This window comes from Notolabrus celidotus, chromosome 20, assembly GCF_009762535.1.
Source record: "Notolabrus celidotus isolate fNotCel1 chromosome 20, fNotCel1.pri, whole genome shotgun sequence".
Classification (NCBI taxonomy): domain Eukaryota; kingdom Metazoa; phylum Chordata; class Actinopteri; order Labriformes; family Labridae; genus Notolabrus; species Notolabrus celidotus.
Window position 1 is genome coordinate 2353238 of NC_048291.1, and position 18794 is coordinate 2372031.

The 18794-nt window shown below is 45.1% G+C and overlaps 1 protein-coding gene across 1 annotated transcript; it reads right to left on the reverse strand.

Moving 5' to 3' along the window:
- Positions 1–1362: 1362 nt before the first annotated feature.
- LOC117832149 (transmembrane protein 184B-like) lies at positions 1363–18122 on the reverse strand. The gene is made up of 9 exons (XM_034711142.1): positions 17629–18122; positions 12293–12526; positions 9099–9264; positions 6927–7017; positions 6759–6834; positions 6313–6404; positions 6059–6228; positions 5035–5229; positions 1363–3287 (listed from the first exon to the last, which is right to left on the reverse strand). Exons 2-9 carry the CDS (start codon positions 12524–12526, stop codon positions 3058–3060), a joined length of 1254 nt encoding a protein of 417 aa, XP_034567033.1. The 5' UTR covers positions 17629–18122; the 3' UTR covers positions 1363–3057.
- Between the last annotated feature and the right edge of the window lie 672 nt (positions 18123–18794).

Below are 18794 nucleotides of genomic sequence, written 5' to 3' on the forward strand. Positions count from 1 at the left end.
CCTCTACGCTGGAGACCTCTACGCTGGAGACCTCTACGCTGGAGGCCTCTACGCTGGAGACCTGTACGCTGGAGACCTGTACGCTGGAGACCTGTATGCTGGAGACCTCTATGCTGGAGACCTCTATGCTGGAGACCTCTATGCTGGAGACCTCTACACTAGAGGCCTCTACGCTGGAGACCTCTACGCTGGAGGCCTCTACACTAGAGACCTCTACGCTGGAGACCTCTACGCTGGAGATCTCTACGCTGGAGACCTCCACACTGGAGACCTCTAAGCTGGAGACCTCTATGCTGGAGGCCTCTACGCTGGAGACCTCTACGCTGGAGACCTCTACGCTGGAGGCCTCTACGCTGGAGGCCTCTACGCTGGAGACCTGTATGCTGGAGACCTGTATGCTGGAGACCTGTACGCTGGAGGCCTCTACGCTGGAGACCTCTATGCTGGAGACCTCTACACTAGAGGCCTCTACGCTGGAGACCTGTACGCTGGAGGCCTCTACGCTGGAGACCTGTACGCTGGAGGCCTCTACACTAGAGACCTCTACACTAGAGGCCTCTATGCTGGAGACCTGTACGCTGGAGGCCTCTACACTAGAGACCTCTATGCTGGAGACCTCTATGCTGGAGACCTCTACGCTGGAGACCTCTACGCTGGAGGCCTCTACGCTGGAGACCTGTACGCTGGAGACCTGTACGCTGGAGACCTGTACGCTGGAGACCTGTACGCTGGAGGCCTCTACGCTGGAGACCTCTATGCTGGAGACCTCTACGCTGGAGACCTGTACGCTGGAGACCTGTACGCTGGAGACCTCTACACTAGGGACCTCTACGCTGGAGACCTCTACGCTGGAGGCCTCTACGATGGAGACCTCTACGCTGTAGGCTTCTACGCTGGAGACCTCTACGCTGGAGACCTCTACGCTGGAGACCTCTACGCTGGAGACCTCTACGCTGGAGGCCTCTACGCTGGAGGCCTCTACGCTGGAGGCCTCTACGCTGGAGACCTGTACGCTGGAGACCTGTACGCTGGAGACCTCTATGCTGGAGACCTCTACACTAGAAGCCTCTACGCTGGAGACCTGTACGCTGGAGGCCTCTACACTAGAGACCTCTACGCTGGAGACCTCTACGCTGGAGACCTCTACGCTGCAGGGTTCCTCCTGTCAGGCCTTCTTCAGGATCTAAGACCTGAACTCAGATCTCTGAAACGGCTCGCCTTGTTTAAATATTTGATTCATATTCATGGTATCTCTGACTTCCACACTAAGGTGAAGTATTGATCAGCTGTTCTGTTCTTCAGGGCCTTCTGACGGTCTGATGCTCCCTCTCTGTGTTTTAAAGAAACGTTCACACACAGATATATATTTTGTATTTGTCTTTAATTTCCTTGAAACACCAATAGAAACCATTAAAGCATCAAAACATGAAATAATAGAACCGTTACACATATTTAAAAAAGTTTACAACAGAAATAAAACATGAGAACATCTGAAAGGATTTCACTGAAGCGCTCACTTTAAATATTTACATCTCCCTCTCTGGATAATATTTCCTGCTTTAAATAGTCGGCTTGTTTTCAGTCTCTGCATGGCGTGGATTATAATCTGATCATCAGGATGCTTGATATGCTGTTACATGAAGGCAGAGTATAAGGCAGTAAAATCACTCTTCAACTAAAACCACTAAATCAAAGTTACTCATATAGAAAAGATCCACTGAAGCGTTCTTCACCTGAACATTAGAGAGTCAGGAGAGACAAACACAAGGTGAGTGGTTACTGAGAGATGAGGGGCAGCATTCAGAGCTAAACACACAGTTTCAACTTCAACAGATAAACCTCTCTTTAACCACCGAGCCGACTGAACCACTGCTCTCCTCCTCCTCCTCCACGAGGTCGAGCTGTCGGTTCACCTGCAGCCTCCAGTCAATCTGTGGAATCTGTGATCCTACGTTTAAAGGCAGCGTCTGTCACAGGATCATCTGAGCTCCACCATCACACACCTACGAGACACTCTGACCCCTGAAACACATCGGCTGATGAAGAGCGGTGAACACTGACGTACCTCCAGAGAGGAAACTGAGACCTGTCAGGACTTAACCTCCGTCTCATCCTCACACACGGACGTGACAGCGGTCACATTTAGAGCCCTGTGTGCACAGGCCTTCCTCCTCTCAGCCGTTACAGGGCCGCACCAGCAGAGGCAGGCCTGATCCGGGCTGCGTGTAATGCCTTTAATTATGGGATTACGCTCCACAGCACATCACAGCTGGGCAGGCTCTGCAGCAAAGTGTTGCTTCTTCAGTAATCTGTAATCTGTGTGGGTGTTGTCCTCCCGTCAGCCTCTCTGTGCACAGTACTAAAGCCTCTCCTGCAGCTGTTCCCTCAGCGCTCACACAGTTACACCGCTCTCACACGACTGCACTCTTCAGTCACTTCCAAACAAACAGAAACAAACACAGAATATTTAAAACGTCTCCAACAAACTGTTCTTGAAAGAGAGGAACCTTTAAGGTCATACAACAATAGAAAACGGGTTTCTTATATATTAAAAAGGAGCCGGATCGTCTGAAGACCCCTTCGTTTGTCTACAAATCCTTCCTACGCCTTCAGACTGGAGCTCAGGGCGACGCTCTCTGTTTGGCAACGTGTCGGTGCGAGGCAGAGGAAGAGCACGGACTGAAACTCAAATCTGACGGATGAAGATGGCACTTTTAGCTTTCATCAGTCTGTTGTTTTTTTGCTGTGTTCATAGAGCAGCGTGAGGATGCTGCATGCAGGCACGGTTATTTAACTAAACCATATTCAGAAGGTGAATATAGAGTTCCTGTCAGTTATGGCCTCTCTCACATCTTTAATGAGAGCTAATCAATAAACCTGAAGTCCTTAAATCTTCTCTCTGACTCTATAAAACCTCTCTCTCCCTCCCTCTCTCTCTCCTCTCTGTCGGCCATGTTTTCAGAAGTCTGACATGAAATGAGAAAATAAGAAACAGACCTTCTCCTCGTTAAGAAACAGAAGGTCTTAGACAGACGGGCTCCTCGAGCAGAGCGAGTTTTAGAACTCGTCGTCGGAGCTGAGCAGCAGTGTCTTCTCGTTGTCCGCGCGGGTGCTGAGGTTGCTGTGGCTGCGGGAGAGGGCGGGGCCTCCGCCTCGCTCCAGCGTGGACTGCTGCGTGTACTGCTGATACGCCGGGGAGAAGTTATGGATGGCATCCTGGACCATGTCGCCCGGATTCATGGTCTCCTTCAGGCTGCTGGAGATGCTCTTCATCGGGGCACAGCGACCTGGAGGCGGAGCCAGAGAGACGGATCAGGTTATAAACGCACTGAGAGAACGGTGATGAAGGGAGGAGCCAATCCACTTTATGTACAGTATCTCACTAAAGTGAGTCCACCCCTCACACTTCTTCTAAAGATGAAGCACAAGAAAGTCTGCAAACAGTCTGCTGAAGACAAGCAGACTAAGGACATGGATTACTGGAACCATGTCTTGTGGTCTGATGAGACCCAGATAAGCTGATTTGGTTCAGATGGTGTCAAGTGTGTGTTTGGGCAACCAGGTGAGGAGTACAAAGACAAGTGTGTGTTGCCTACAGTCAAGCATGGTGGTGGGAGTGTCATGGTCTGGGTCTGCATGAGTGCTGCCGACACTGGGGAGCTACAGTTCATTGAGAGAACCATGAATGCCAACATGTACTGTGACACACTGAAGCAGAGCATGATCCCCTCCTTTCAGAAACTGGGCCACAGGGCAGTACTCCAACATGATAACGACCCCAAACACACCTCCAAGACGGCCCCTGACTAGCTAAAGGAGCTGAGGGTGAAGGTGATGGAGTGGCCAAGCATGTCTCCAGACCTAAACCCTTATTGAGCATCTGTGGGGCCTCCTCAAACGGAAGGTCTCTAACATCCACCAGCTCCATGATGTCATCATAGAGGAGTGGAAGAGGACTCCAGTGGGACCCTGTGAAGCTCTGGTGAACTCCATGCCCAAGAGGGTTCAGGCAGTGCTGGAAAATAATGGTGGCCACACAAAATATTGAGACTTTGGGCCCAATGTGGACATTTTCACTGAGGGGGGTACTCACTTTTGTTGCCGGTGGTTTAGACATTAAAGGCTGTGTTGAGTTATTTTGAGGGGACAGTAAATGTACACTGTTAAACAAGCTGTACACTGACTACTTCACATTATATTAAAGTGTCATTTCTTCAGTGTTGTCCCATGAAAGGATACAATTAAATATGTGCAGAAATGTGAGGGTGTACTCACTTCTGTGAGATACTGTATGTAAGATATTTAAAGTTTATTTAAGTAAGTTTAAGAACATAAACTACTGTAAGAATCAAAATACAAGAATCAGAATAAAACACATTTATGAGACACTTTAAAAAATACTTACACATAAAAATATTTAAATAATATCTAAATAATGATGAATGAGGAGCAGAGGTACATCAACTATATGTCCATCTGTCCATCAGAGAATATCAATAATAAGTCTTTGAAATGTCATATACAAAATAATATCTCAATTTGTAAAACTTTATTAAATCAAAAGTGCTTTACAGATAAAGTCTGAATGATTGAATTCACTGACAGAAGAAATGAAAGACATCAAACGAGTTTGAGGACGAACTGAAAAAAAGAAAAAGGGAATAAAGGAGGTTTAAAGTTCACGAAGCAGAGCGAGACATCAGACCTACCGTACTGTCCATAGATAGGAAACGAGCCTTTCAGCAGCACAGAGAAGAAGAGAGGGAGGAAGAGAGGGAGGAAGAGAGGGAGGAAGAGAGGGAGAGAGGAGAGGAAGAGAGGCAGGATGAAATAAAGGAACAGTCCAGAAGGTAAAGGGTTATTCTGAATTTAAGCAGTAAGTCACAGACCAGGTCAGAAGTCTCTTTCACACATGCTCTCTGACAACATACTAGAGGATCTTAGGACCGATTAGCCAACCCTGATGATGGGGGGCGTGGCCTGAGGCCACGCCCCCCATCATCAGGGTTGGCTAATCATGAACACTCTCCTTACCGTAGGAGTCCAGTCTTTTGTCCATGTAGACCTTGTAGGTGAAGGCGTGGCGCAGAGCGACAGCGGCGAAGAACATCTCGATGCAGATGATGAAGTTTTGGTATCCGGCGGCGACCGTCCCCTCGCCCACCGAGAAGTCTGCAGAGCTGATCTGAGGGATGGCGCCGCACTTCTCCAGGATGGCGAGCAGCATCCCTGAAGAGCGCCAAGACACACAGAATTACACAGAATTTCATCCATTCATAGATGGTGTTTAAGGTGTTTCATCCATTCATCATCCATTCAAAGATGGTGTTTTAGATGTTTCATCCATTCATAGATGGTGTTTAAGGTGTTTCATCCATTCATAGATGGTGTTTAAGGTGTTTCATCCATTCATCATCCATTCAAAGATGGTGTTTCATCCATTCATCATCCATTCAGAGATGGTGTTTAAGGTGTTTCATCCATTCATAGATGGTGTTTAAGGTGTTTCATCCATTCATCATCCATTCAAAGATGGTGTTTCATCCATTCATCATCCATTCAAAGATGGTGTTTCATCCATTCATCATCCATTCAGAGATGGTGTTTAAGGTGTTTCATCCATTCATAGATGGTGTTTAAGGTGTTTCATCTATTCATAGATGGTGTTTAAGGTGTTTCATCCATTCATCATCCATTCATAGATGATGTTTAAGGTGTTTCATCCATTCATCATCCATTCAAAGATGGTGTTTAAGGTGTTTCATCCATTCATAGATGGTGTTTAAGGTGTTTCATCCATTCATCATCCATTCATAGATGGTGTTTAAGGTGTTTCATCCATTCATCATCCATTCAAAGATGGTGTTTAAGGTGTTTCATCCATTCAAAGATGGTGTTTAAGGTGTTTCATCCATTCATCATCCATTCAAAGATGGTGTTTAAGGTGTTTCATCCATTCATAGATGGTGTTTAAGGTGTTTAAGGTGTTTCATCCATTCATAGATGATGTTTAAGGTGTTTCATCCATTCATAGATGATGTTTAAGGTGTTTTCTCACCTTGCCAGAAGGACAGGAAGATGACTGACTTCACCATGAAGAACTTGAGCACAGGGTTGTACGGGACGAGCAGCTCTCGGGTGGCGAAGTAGAAGAGGAAGAGAGCGTAGAGCGACAGGCTGACGGAGATGTTGTAGATGATGGTGGCGTACAGGTAGCCACTCGCCACGCTGAAGACAGACACAGAAGAAAGGACGTGTTTATTGATGTCACACAGGTCAAAGTAACGGGGAGGGTAACACCTGGAAACATACTTAAAGTCTCCATCTTTGTATTTCCCAAAGGCCTGAAGAACCACGGTGATGATCGCCATCAGAGGTTTCACCACACAGAACTGGAGAGTAGCCTGAGAGAGAGAGAGAGGGAGGGAGAGAGGGAGGGAGAGAGGGAGGGGGAGGGGGGGAGAGAGAGAGAGACAGAGAATGAGTGATTGATAAATAACATCAGCTGAACAGCGATGCTACAGAAGTTTAACTTCAAGCACAACTTCCACTTCTAAAGTCTCAGTGAGAGGTTTTCCTGTCGTGTTGATTCTGGCGCCCCCTCTGGATGAAACCTGTACTGTGTTTTTTCTGTGATGAAGACTACATTTCCCATGAGCACCATCGCCCTCTGAGATAAAGATGTGTCTCGTTTGTTGTGGAATCAGAGGAATGAATACAGATCTTCATGTACAGGTTTTACTCTCTCTGATCTGTACCTGTTTGCAGAACCTGAGGAACCCGATGGAGTAGGTCTTCCCCCACAGACAGCAGGTCCCGTACACACAGCTGGACCTGACGTGAAGGAGAGAGGGGACACGGACACACAGTGAGACACGTCCACAGGTCATCTGATTAAAGAGAAAGAGATAAGAGAGCACACTCACTCGATGGGTTTCCCTCTGATCTCGGCCATGATGGCGCTCTCTCCTCCCAGATACTCGTAACACAGACTCAGGAAGTTGTAGATGACAAAGGCTGCAGAGAGTCAGACATGAGACAGGTTACAGTTTGTTAATCAGGTATTTAATGAGCGTCATAATAAGAACTTTTAAATAAAGTTATTATTATTATTATTTTAAATAATTTTCAAACCATCAAAGTCTGTTCTTTTTTAATATTTAGTGTTGGAACTCTTTACTAAGAGTGGGTGTATATTTATGATCTGCAGCTGAAGTCACTCACTGAGTCTCTATTAAAGATAGAATTAACTCGTCCTTAAAGGCGCAGTACGTGAGGAAATAATAAACACTGACTCTCTATTAAAGATAGAATTAACTCGTCCTTAAAGGCGCAGTACGTGATGAAACAATAAACACTGAGTCTCTATTAAAGATAGAATTAACTCGTCCTTAAAGGCGCAGTACGTGATGAAATAAGAAACACTGAGTCTCTATTAAAGATAGAATTAACTCGTCCTTAAAGGCACAGTACGTGATGAAATAATAAACACTGAGTCTCTATTAAAGATAGAATTAACTCGTCCTTAAAGGCGCAGTACGTGATGAAATAATAAACACTGAGTCTCTATTAAAGATAGAATTAACTCGTCCTTAAAGGCGCAGTACGTGATGAAATAATAAACACTCAGTCTCTATTAAAGATAGAATTAACTCGTACTTAAAGGCACAGTACGTGATGAAATAATAAACACTGAGTCTCTATTAAAGATAGAATTAACTCGTCCTTAAAGGCACAGTACGTGATGAAATAATAAACACTCAGTCTCTATTAAAGATAGAATTAACTCGTCCTTAAAGGCGCAGTACGTGATGAAATAATAAACACTGAGTCTCTATTAAAGATAGAATTAACTCGTCCTTAAAGGCGCAGTACGTGATGAAATAATAAACACTGAGTCTCTATTAAAGATAGAATTAACTCGTCCTTAAAGGCACAGTACGTGATGAAATAATAAACACTGAGTCTCTATCAAAGATACAATTAACTCGTCCTTAAAGGCACAGTACGTGATGAAATCATAAACACTGAGTCTCTATTAAAGATAGAATTAACTCGTCCTTAAAGGCACAGTACGTGATGAAATAAGAAACACTGAGTCTCTATTAAAGATAGAATTAACTCATCCTTAAAGGCACAGTACGTGATGAAATAATAAACACTGAGTCTCTATTAAAGATAGAATTAACTCATCCTTAAAGGCACAGTACGTGATGAAACAATAAACACTGAGTCTCTATTAAAGATAGAATTAACTCGTCCTTAAAGGCGCAGTACGTGATGAAATAAGAAACACTGAGTCTCTATTAAAGATAGAATTAACTCATCCTTAAAGGCACAGTACGTGATGAAATAATAAACACTGAGTCTCTATTAAAGATAGAATTAACTCATCCTTAAAGGCACAGTACGTGATGAAACAATAAACACTGAGTCTCTATTAAAGATAGAATTAACTCGTCCTTAAAGGCGCAGTACGTGATGAAATAATAAACACTGAGTCTCTATTAAAGATAAAATTAACTCATCCTTAAAGGCACAGTACGTGATGAAATAATAAACACCGACTCTCTATTAAAGATAGAATTAACTCATCCTTAAAGGCGCAGTACGTGATGAAATAATAAACAGAGTCTCTATTAAAGATAGAATTAACTCGTCCTTAAAGGCGCAGTACATGATGAAATAATAAACACTGACTCTCTATTAAAGATAGAATTAACTCGTCCTTAAAGGCGCAGTACGTGATGAAATAATTAACACTGAGTCTTGCTGAAGCTGTGAGAGAACACTCAGAGACGGCAGAGAAACTACGAGTTCAAGATTTATCTGCTCTGAAGTCTTCACTGGTTTCATACAGTTGCTAGGAAACAGGTCTCCCCTCCCCTGCGATCCCAGGAGGCCACGGAGACACAAGAACAAAGATGGCCGCCTTTGTAAGAGAAGACAGTGAAAAGGCCATCTGCTGCTGAGCCATCACCGTAAATCTACTCTCTCTTAATTCAGATTCAACATTAAACACTAGAGCACCACAACACACACACACACACACACACACCACACACACACACACAATCAGCAGCTCCTCTCTCTCTCACCTTCGTAGCAGTCTCTAACCGTGTCAAAGTACACGTAGTACTCCTCGTTGGTGAAGAAGAGGAGGCTGAGCCAGGAGTCGAAGGCGTAGATGGGGACGATGAAGAGGATCCGGACGATGTGCCTCTGCTCGTTAGGAGAGCTGTAGTAACGCAGGTGCATGTATATCTGAAGAGAGGAGAAACATCAGATACCAAAGAGTCCTGGACATCCAGTTATTCACCCTGACACACCTGTGGTCATCGTTCCAGGTGTGTCAGGTGATCATATCAGGTCTCTCCAGAGTTTCAAAGCACAGATCAAACAGAGAAATAGTCTTAACGGACAAATTCAACCAGAGCCATGTCCGGTATGTCTCTGATCCGTCACAGCACCAGATCTGATAGCTTTCTATTCTAGTCAATGTGTTAACTTCCACTGGATCCGCTCTGTTGCATCCGGCTGCGTCTCTGATCCGGCAGGTCGGAGTCCTCCGGATCAGATACACAAGACTTCTATGTTCATCGGATGCCGGAGCACGACGCATCAATCTCAACAGAGCAGATGGAGCGGGACAGGAAGTCAGGTTTCACCAAAACAAAATGAAAACATCCGGTTAATTTTCAGAATCAAACACTCTGTGTTATCACCAGATCGTATTTCACTTAACTACAACAACAAACCAAAGTCATGATGAGCGGAGCCAGGCCTGGAGTCAACAGGTCAGAGGTTTTCAGAGGACCAGGAAGACAACATGGATGAGGAGAGGAGGAGGAGGAGAATCCTTGATTCAGTGATTACTAAGGGGAAACCTCGGTCACATGACTCCGGCGGTCCTGCTCCGTGCTGCGTTCTGAAGCGGATCGGAGACGGACCAGAGACGGATCTGGTGGAAGTCCCGTGTCATGCAGTCGAACACTTTCCTCTCTCTGCACAGTAACAGATCAACACTCAGCGGTCTGCGCTCAGTGACGGCGTGCAGCGGTTAAACGCTGAGTGTTTCCTCTCCTTCAGGCTCAGGATATAAAACTTTAACGTTGTGACCTTTCTGCTGTTTATTTTTCCTTCTTCTAGAACTCATTAATCAAAGGTAGCCTTGTTCCTCTGCAGCCATGGCACCATAAGTAGACTCATTCACTGTGAGGAACTCTTCCCCCCATGAGTTTCCTGAGCCTCATAGACTCTCAGACGGTCTCAGAGAGTTCCACATCCATGGAGGAGAAAGCTTCTTTAAGACGCTGACTCTGTACGGCGCTCGCCCAGACATTAGTCCTGAGCTGACGTCAGGTTTCTGTTTGGAACACTTTAAGAATTTATATCCCAGCTCCAAAGAAAGTCAGACTCACTCACCTGAAAGCTCCCTCAGCCTTTCTTAAGTTTGTCCCTGTTTGTTTTTAACTGTTCAGAGTCGTGACGGGTCTACAGAGAGCCGGACTCAGAGCTGCAGGGGTCTGTGTATCAGAGTGTCAGCTCAGAGTGTGGATGGAGCACACACACACACACACACACAATCAGAAATACTTCATTTATTCCAGGGAGGGAAATTCAGTCATTACAGAGCTCTGATAAACAGTATGTCAGAAAGTCCAAATAATATTAATAGAAGAAGAATAAAATAAGATATAAATAGAAATAAAGTACAATAAAATAAAGATCAAATAAAATTAAATAACAAATAAATAAATAAATAAAGAATGTACAGAAGTGGGAATGAAGGTGATATACAGGGATGTTAAAGCAGCAGGGATATTTCACAGTCTATGCCACGTCTGATGAAGTAAAGCCTGAAGAGCGTCCCTCTTGGTGACAGAGATCTGATCCACCTGGAGGTCCATGCTCGTCTCCCATCCTCAGCTCCTCGCTCTCAGAGTAAAGATGAGCCCTCTGTTGCTCTGGCAACAGGTGCTCCCGGCACGCCTCTGACATCACCGAGTGAGAGGTGGGTGTGACAGTGTGAGTAAGAGTGTGTGTGTACAGGGGAAGGGAGGAGGTTACCTAGCAACAAGCCCTGCGCTCTGAGTCTCCCTCTGTGTGTGTTGTCACAGTCTGTTACTGTGCCTCAGGTGTGTGTGTGTGTGTGTGTGTGTTTACATGGAGGACAGGTGATCGGTGGACATTGAGTGAGTGGAAAGGAGTCCGTCTGTCTGTCTGCAGGCTCTCAATAGAACTGATGAAAGCTCCGTATCAGTTACAGCAAACAACCCGAGGGACGCTGCACGCAACAGCCAGCTGCAGAGACTCAGCTCTCCTGAACACACAGAGGGAGGTGGACTCTGCAGACCGGCCTGTGCAGGTAGACTGAAGAATCCAGGTCTCATTGGGCAGCAGACAGGAAAGTAGTTTGAGCTGTTCATCCACCTGGCTCTGAGCTCTCTCTGTTTTTAATGTCACAGAGCTGTGTCACTGTTTTTATATGTATACACACACAGGGTGGTTTGATGTGTGTGTGTTTGTGTGAGCATCACTGATTGTTGCTTTAATCAGTGATTCAGTCACAGCATGCAGACGCTACAGTCCTCCTCACACAGGTCCAAGGTGGATTTTTGGTCCCTGCAGGATTTGCTGCATGCCTGTCCTGACTCATGACTCAGTGATGAGCTGAGTTACACAGGACTTCCACCAGATCCACTGCGGTCCGGCTCCGCGCTCTCTCATCTGTTAACACCCACCGGTTGTGTTTTCAGAACGCAGCATGGAGCAGGACCGCCGGACAGCTGGAGTCATGTGACCGAGGTTTCCCCTTGGTAATCACTGAATCAAGGATTCTCCTCCTCCTCCTCTCCTCATCCATGTTGTCTTTCTGGTCCTCTGAAAACCTCTGACCTGTTGACTCCAGGCCTGGCTCCGCTCATCATGACTTTGGTTTGTTGTTGTAGTTAAGTGAAATACGATCTGGTGATAACACAGAGTGTTTTATTCTGAAAATTAACCGGATGTTTTACTTTTGTTTTGGTGAAACCTGACTTCCTGTCCCGCTCCATCTGCTCTGTTGACATTGATGCGTCGTGCTCCGGCACCCGGTGAACATAGAAGTCTTGTGTATCTGATCCGGAGGACTACGACCTGCTGGATCAGAGACGCAGCCGGATGCAACAGAGCAGATCCAGTGGAAGTTAACACATGGACTAGAATAGAAACCTATCAGAGCCAATGCTGTGGTGGATCAGAAACAGACCGGACTCAGATCTGGTGGACTTTACAGTGAAGACCTCCTTACCTGGTGACATGTGATCAGAAGAGCTGTCCAGACGAAGAACCCTGATATAGTCTGGGCGGTGGAGGTCATGAGGAAGGTCGGCTCCTCCTGTGTGACCACGGGGGCCTCCGGTGCCCAGGAGGTGTTGGATGTTTGCGGTGCCGCGGTGACCAGGGACCCTGGGGCGATGCCGACAGGAGAGCCATTCCCCAAACTCTCTGCCAGGGGCAAGTCTCGCCGCCAAAATGGACTCATCTGAAAGAAGAAGAGAAGACTCAGTGAGCATGGACGCTCTTTACTTCAAAACATCGATGTTTCAAACAATGAGGTCAACAACATCAGGCTGCACCACCTAAAGGTTCCAGGTTATAGTCTGAGTCTAACACCGCCATGTTTACTGAACACACGCAGGGTGAGAGAGCTGAACCTAAACGTCTACTGATGTCAGGACAGGAACTCAGAGAGGAGCAAAGCAGGGCAGCAGATCTGCAGCACGGTGTGTGGAGTGACAGATGAGGAGAGATGAAAACAGAGGGAGTGAAGAGAGGAGGCATAAGGTAGGTGGGAGAGGAGAGGATGATAAAGAGTGTAAAAACCTCACCGAAGGGGCGGTGGGTGGGGGTGGGGGGGGCAGAGCCAGAATCACTCAAAACACAGAAATCAGTGTGACAGCAATGAGCTGAGTGCTGCTGACCCACTTTCTCCCTCGCTCCTCTCTGCAGCGTGCCGAGGGGATGAAGAGGAGCACACACAAACACACACACACACCCAAACACACACGCACACACCTCTACGGAGGAGTCACACACAGCTCTGCAAACCTCTGGTAGAGCCTGAGATATGATACCTGTCACATCTTCAACATCATCACTCTGTCTGATACAGTCTCTGAAGGACAGAGGTGATCTTAAACATCCTTCTACATTAACAGTCTTTGTTCCATGAAAAGATATGATGATATCTCCAGACCTGCAGCTGAGAGATTCATTCAGATACTGAGATCATCTGAGAATCATATTTATGTTTCACTCACTGTCAACAAAGAAACCCGGAGGACATCACAGACTACAGAATCCACACAGAGCAGAGTTTAAACTGGGAGTTAAAGGAAGTGAAATAAGACGAGAGGTGTGAATCAGAATCTGGACACATGAAGACAGTCCACACTGGACCCTGTTACATCCCAGACCTTATATTTAAATGGAGGCCATGACTTCTCACTGTCTGCAGTATAGCTCATAAGCCCCGCCTCCTCCATGTTAACAGATGGGACATGGGTCAAAGTGTAACAACAAACACAGGTCTGTAAATGTAAACAGACAGAATTCTAGAATGTTGTCTTTGATCTTAAAGAGAATTCTAGAATGTTGTCTTTGATCTTAAAGAGAATTCTAGAATGTTGTCTTTGATCTTAAAGACAGAATTCTAGAATATTGTCTTTGATCTTATAGACAGAATTCTAGAATGTCGTCTTTGATCTTAAAGGACAGAATTCTAGAATGTTGTCTTTGATCTTAAAAGACAGAATTCTAGAATGTTGTCTTTGATCTTAAAGTCAGAATTCTAGAATGTTGTCTTTGATCTTAAAGACAGAATTCTAGAATGTTATCTTTGATCTTAAAAGGACAGAATTCTAGAATGTTGTCTTTGATCTTAAAGTCAGAATTCTAGAATGTTGTCTTTGATCTTAAAGATAGAATTCTAGAATGTTGTCTCTGATCTTTAAAGACAGAATTCTAGAATGTTGTCTTTGATCTTAAAGAGAATTCTAGAATGTTGTCTTTGATCTTAAAGACAGAATTCTAGAATATTGTCTTTGATCTTATAGACAGAATTCTAGAATGTCGTCTTTGATCTTAAAGGACAGAATTCTAGAATGTTGTCTTTGATCTTAAAAGACAGAATTCTAGAATGTTGTCTTTGATCTTAAAGTCAGAATTCTAGAATGTTGTCTTTGATCTTAAAGACAGAATTCTAGAATGTTATCTTTGATCTTAAAAGGACAGAATTCTAGAATGTTGTCTTTGATCTTAAAGTCAGAATTCTAGAATGTTGTCTTTGATCTTAAAGATAGAATTCTAGAATGTTGTCTCTGATCTTTAAAGACAGAATTCTAGAATGTTGTCTTTGATCTTAAAGACAGAATTCTAGAATGTTGTCTTTGATCTTAAAGACAGAATTCTAGAATGTTGTCTTTGATCTTAAAGACAGAATTCTAGAATGTTGTCTTTGATCTTAAAGACAGAATTCTAGAATGTTGTCTTTGATCTTAAAGGAACAGAATTCTAGAATGTTGTCTTTGATCTTTGAGGAAACTTAACAAATACTAATACAAGAGTCATTGAACGCACCATAACCATGTCTGAATTTGTGACACTGTGGACTGGAGCCACCTGAGGACTGGACCCACCTGAGGACTGGACCCACCTGAGGGACCTACATGTTTTGGTTAACATGAGTCCCTTGATGCTATCAGCAGGTCACGTGCCCTGTCTGCAGCAGTGTAACATGTCAGCGCCTGTGGGGGTGGACTCTTGGCTCCAAAGCTCCCAGTGAAGTGACGTCCTCTGTTCTATAAACAGTCCATGTTCATCTTAAAGATGCTGTACGAGCCTCATGACCACTGCAGGCCTGAGTCCTCTCGTCTCTAACCACGTCAGCGTCTCGGTGAGGACGCCAGGAAGGAAATAATCGGATCATTCACGAGGAAAACTAATTTCACAATGACTTTCAAACCCCTCATGCAGCAGCTAAATATAGGCGGCCACTGGATGTGATCATGGATGAGTCACACCGTCACCACAGCTTCAATCAGCTGGTGGCGATGCAGTACAGAGACACACCAGAGCGTCAACAACATCAGGACATGTTTATCTGTTCACTGAAGGTGTGGATCAAATCTGCACACCTGATCTGAGACCAGAGACTAAAACAGAACGCTCTTATTGTCATCACACGACGCACAGTGATATCAGGCTTCAAGTAGAGGTGTGCAGCGTTCAGACACCGACTGAAGGAGAGACGGCGTGTTTATCACAGCAAAAACAAACTGCAGAAGAAGAAGAACCGGCACTAAAAATAGAATTTCAGATTTAAACAAACAGACTTTAAATAAACACGTGAAGGACAACCTGTACTTCATTCAGTCCATGTTTGAGTTCTCCACTGAGTGTTATCTAAACCTCTGACTTCGACTCATCTACGTTTCTCTCTGCTTTAAAGTCAGCTGATGAAGTTTATTCTCTAAACTCTGATCCAAAGACGTTAAACTGTGCTCCTGGAGTTTGTCTCAGTGGTGTTGCCGTACATGTATGTGGATCGTCGTCCCTCAGATCAGCTCCCTCTCTCTCTTATTCTCCTCTATCCCTCTCTCCAGACCCAACACGGTCTCAGCAGATGGCTGTCTAACATGAGTCTGGTCCTGCTGGAGGTTTCTGCCTGTTAAAGGAAGTTTGTCCTCTCCGCTGTAACTAGCTAAATACAGCCATATACAGAGGCTGTAGACCTTGTCGCACAGGTCGCAGGTTTGATTCCAGCCTCGACCATTTACTGCACTCCTCCCCCTCTCTCTACTCCCCACAGTTTGTTTACAGACGGCGCAGTGAAGCCTACAAGGAAAAGAACACCCTACTAACAGTTAAGCATGGTGGAGGATCCATTATGCTGTGGGGCTGCTTTGCTGCATCTGGTACTGGAGGCCTTGACCGTATCACAGGAATCATGAAATCAGAGAATTATCAAGACATTTTAGAGCGAAATGTCCTACCCAGTGTAAGAAAACTTGGTTTGAGTTGAAGATCATAGGTCCTCCAGCGAGACAAAGACCCTAAGCACACAGGAATGGTTGAAAAGGAAAAAATGGACTGTTTTAAAATGGCCAGCAGGGAGGCCTGATCTCAATCCGATTGAAAATCTTTGGTTTGAGCTGAAATCTGACATTGGGGAAAAGAAACCTGCAAATGTTCAAGAGCTTGAACAACTTGCAAAGAGAAGAGTGGGAGAAAACACCAGCTGAGAAGTGCAAGAAGCTTCTAGATGGATACAAGAAACGTTTGGAGGCTGTCATCACTGCCAAAGGGTCTGCAACCAAATATTAAAGAGGGGGGCCATTATTGCTGCACATGCTGTTTTTTCTGTTTCTTCTTTGAAATCACAATATTTAAGTTGAAAAAACAGTTTTCTTTGTTACAGTACTTTAGACCTCCAATGAAAAGATCTTGGTGATATACATGTTGTACATTTTCATTTATTTCTGAAGATATTGTAGAGGTTATGCAAAAAATGAAGGGGTGCCAATCATGGTGAGCAGGACTGTAAAAGCGTCTTCAGATAAAGTTTGTTGTGATTTGACGCTGTACAAATAAAGATTGATTGATTGATGGTTCATGGAGCGGAGGTAATGAAGGCTGCGACTCTCCTCCTGAGCATCATGACCGTATCTTCAGCCTGGATCTGTTCACCGGTCTGCACAAACCTCATCAAGAGCGTGAGGAGGTCTGCAGAGCGTGGATCCTCTGCTCAGTTGTTCCTGTTGTTGCTCAGGTTATTTAGGAGCTTTAAATCTGCAGCAGGAGAGTTTAGACATGTGAATAATGTTTTATAAGTGCACACATGTGATCTGACTGATCTCATGCATCCTGAAAATACATTATTTTGTGATCTTTTTTTAAAGGTATGTAAATATTTGAGTGTTTTTAAGAGCAGCTAGTCCAGAACTCTAACTCTGACTGAGCATCTTTCACCTGTTCTGGATCCACTGAGTCCTCCTTGATCACCGCCCTTCACTCTGTATGTGTTCAGTATCAGTGTCTGAAGCGGCTCAGCTGACACTATCCTGTAAACAGGGTGAGGTCTCTGTGTTCAGACTAACACTAGTGATGATCCTGAGCTGCAGTCTGCCCCCACAGCCCCACAGCTAGATGCTTCCCAGCGGGCCACAGACAAGAGAGAGGCAGCTCATCAATCCTGCTGACTGCACTTTGAAAACACGCATTGTACTTTGACCTCGATGGACTCAGCAGTCTTTATGACAGACCATCAGAACTCCTGAGGCCAGGAGAGCTGCCCCACATCCCCGACGAGAGCCTCTGAAGACCACAGGACCACTTCACTGTGACCACTCTGGGTCTGATGGTTCAGGGTGCAGGTCAACAGAGAGCTGCACAGCATGAGGCTGCAGATCTCAGAGGAGGGACTTTACACCGACAGCGGTGCGGCATGAAGCGGAAAGGTGACATCACATGAAACATCAGAGTGAATTAACCCCCTCACTGCTGGTGCTCATGGTGTTCCTGCTGAAAGCTAATGAAAATGGCGTGTTGTTAGTGTAGTCTCCATCCCTCCTCTTCCTCACTCACCTCCTCTTCCTCAGTAGTTCGATCTGCACTGGTTTCCGTCAGAGCGTCAGGTTAGCTCATCCTCTCAGCTGGTTTTTAAACCCTTACAGGAGCACGGTCTCTGAGCGGGTCCAGGGTTTACATTCAGTCCACAACCAGGAGCTTCTTCTATCCCTGTATCATGGTTTAAACGGGGCGAACTCGCCTCTTTTCACCGAACCGGACCGGTTCGTGTGTGTCTGAGTATCCGTTACACCGAGCGCGGCGGGCTAACGGCAGCTAGCTTTCTGTCCGTGAAGTCAAAACAAAGCAAAGTGATAAAAACCTTCAGAGGACGCGGGAACCTCAGGGACTACATCAGGGACTACATCAAACTGAGTCTGAGCAAGACCTGGTTCTGTCTCCTCATTTCCATCCGCAGCTGCTGAAACCAGGCTCCGTTAGTTCCTCCACATCAGCAGCGCGGCGCGTCAACGAGCGTCAACGAGCGTCAACCTGAGTAACGGCAGCTGCCCGCGCACGCGCACTACCGCCTCTCATTTTGTTTTGCCCCTGAATCAGGGCTGTCAAACTCATTTCAGTTAAGGGGCCACACACAGCCCAAGTTGATCTGAAGTGGGCCGGACCAGTAAAATCATAACATAATAACCTATAAATAACGACAACTTTACATTTTTCCCTTTGTTTTAGTGCAAAATAGTACAAGTATGTGCTGAAAATGTAATCAACTATCTTGCTACAAAAACAGTTCTCCATGATGAGTCTCATAGTGGGGCAGAACATTTTACTCTTTAAGCACTGAAACCTGCTGCAAACACACCAAACAAGTTATCAATTCACCTGACACAGAGTGTAATTTTTACTGCAAAAGAACAGAGAGATTATAATAATGAAGAAGGTAAAGTTGGCTATCCTGGACCCCTCAGCTCCGAAAGGAACTGTTTGCTTGCTGGACAGTGTTGTATGCAGGGGTGTTGTGCTAGTGTTAGTAGTTAGTGGATCATCTTATAGTGCTCTAAAAAGACTTAATGAATCTCAACCGGATTATGCAAACAGCAAGTAATCTATTTTCTCACTTTGAGAAAAAAGTCCCGGGAAAAAGTGCTGTTCAGGTGCGCTCCATCAGCACTATGATTGTATGCGACCCTCAGAGGACAAATTTCAAATAGTAGTTACTTTTATTGAAA

Bases quoted from the DNA above. Each gene is read 5' to 3' on its own strand.
- LOC117832149 (XM_034711142.1), bottom strand. From the start codon at position 12,526: ATGAGTCCATTTTGGCGGCGAGACTTGCCCCTGGCAGAGAGTTTGGGG. The intron at 7,018-9,098 runs GTGAGAGAGAGA...GACTCTCTGCAG, and splicing joins GGTTAGAGACTGCTACGAAG to CCTTTGTCATCTACAACTTC. The intron at 3,288-5,034 runs GTAAGGAGAGTG...CTCCGCCTCCAG, and splicing joins CAAAAGACTGGACTCCTACG to GTCGCTGTGCCCCGATGAAG.